At 44.9% G+C, this 1,717-nt stretch overlaps 1 protein-coding gene across 1 annotated transcript; it reads right to left on the bottom strand.

The window, feature by feature from the left end:
* Window positions 1-347: 347 nt before the first annotated feature.
* Window positions 348-1,462, bottom strand: olig4 (oligodendrocyte transcription factor 4). The gene has a single exon (XM_032547886.1). The coding sequence runs from the start codon at window positions 1,298-1,300 to the stop codon at window positions 530-532; it is 771 nt and encodes a 256-aa protein (XP_032403777.1). The 5' UTR covers window positions 1,301-1,462; the 3' UTR covers window positions 348-529.
* Between the last annotated feature and the right edge of the window lie 255 nt (window positions 1,463-1,717).

Genomic DNA, 1,717 nt, shown 5'->3' on the forward strand with positions numbered 1-1,717 from the left:
ACCCTGTTGAGGTGAAGATTGATGGCGCCACATTCAGCTTCTGTGCTGTCGTATTGTCTCACCCTCCTATCCCTCCTTAGCTCTTAGTGTTCCCTAAGCTGGTTAGCAACAAATACCCCCCCTTTACCAATTTCTACTAACAAAATCAGTGTAAAATCTATGTTGCACAATAATTAATTGCACATATCTACTATTTCTGGTCTCAAATTTTTATTTGGAAGTACAGATGTTTTGTGTGGTTTTCATTGTTCAGCAATGAAAACAAACGAAAGAAGAATGAGGAAAACAAGTTAGTTTCAAATTTATTTTGTTTAATTTAGGAAAATAGAAATCCTGAACATATCTGTTCCAATTTTTTACAAGCTTTCCTTACCACAAACATTGGATAAGTTGCAGATTTTGTTACACAAGTAAAAGGCCCAATGTTGCTCTATAACAAAGTACAAAATATTTTTTTGACAAAATAGCAGCAGTTTGTATGTACAATATGAACAAGTTTGGCTTCAGTCATTGTGTTGCAAGTCCTCCTTCATTTATTCATAGACAAGCTGTGCAATGTGGAGGTGGCGGTCGGCAGAGGCTGGCAGAGTGTGCACGGGCATGGCATGCCAGGAAAATGTCTGTAGGAGCCACCAAGGTGGAGTGGGTCCTTGAGAAGGCCCTGCACTGGAGCATGGAAGCCCAGGAAGCTAGCTGATGGAGGGGAATGAGGAGCTGGAGCTGAGGAAGGAGGAGAGGAGTGATGCTGCAGAGCTGTAGGTGTGCTGCCCACCAGAGAGTGAAGGGACTGGGCCAGAGGATGCAGAGGGAGGTGAACAGATGTGGCTGCATGGTTGATAGTTGAGTGGGCAGTGGAGCGGCTCTGGGCGGCAGCACCACCTCCGTAGACGTCCCCGACCAGTTTTTTCATCTCCTCTAGAGAGCTGGACAGCATGAGAATGTAATTGCGAGCTAGAAGCAAGGTGGATATTTTGGACAGTTTGCGAACAGAAGGTCCATGAGCGTAGGGCATCACCTCCCTCAGTCCGTCCATGGCCTGGTTCAGGTCATGCATCCTCTTCCTCTCCCGGCTATTGACTTTGAGCCTTAAGTCTTGCATCTCCTCCTTGCTGAGTTCAGACCTGCTCTTGGTCTTCCCGCCTCCACGTTCCATCCTGCCTTGGTCAGCTTCACTGTCATTTCTATTCTCCTGGCAGTATTTCTGAAAAATATTGTTGGAGAAGAAGCTGCCGGCAGAGTCATCCACCACCAGGTCTGGAGATGAGGATCGGCTGCACGTGGAGCTGGCATCTGAATCCATTTCAGGTTTTTTTTTTGAAAAATTGTCCAAAATCCTTAATTTTTAAAGAGTCACAGAGAGTTTTTGCTGCACCGTCTGTTCCACAGGAGTGAAAGTGTTTGAAATCTGTCGCGCCGTGGGCCTGCTGGTGTGTATTTATATTGGGGACACAACAAAGGAACAATAAGCTGCATAATGAGACACTTAGGGCCACAGCCAATTGCAGAAGGGACACACTTTCACCCCCCTGTTACACCTCCTTCATGCAGCCCCACTTCACCTTCCCACACCCCCTTTAGCTCCCCTAATCTAATGAGTCCACTACACATTAACCAAAACAAAGATATATTCACATATCATTTTCAGCTATTCTTATAGAATCATCCATGGCTATATAAAAATGCAAAAAATTTATGTGACAAATCAAGATTAATGAAA

The sequence above is a fragment of the Xiphophorus hellerii genome, chromosome 19 (genome assembly GCF_003331165.1).
Source record: "Xiphophorus hellerii strain 12219 chromosome 19, Xiphophorus_hellerii-4.1, whole genome shotgun sequence".
NCBI classification, from domain to species: domain Eukaryota; kingdom Metazoa; phylum Chordata; class Actinopteri; order Cyprinodontiformes; family Poeciliidae; genus Xiphophorus; species Xiphophorus hellerii.

Coding starts and splice junctions, on each gene's coding strand:
- olig4 (XM_032547886.1), bottom strand. CDS start 1,300: ATGGATTCAGATGCCAGCTCCACGTGCAGCCGATCCTCATCTCCAGAC.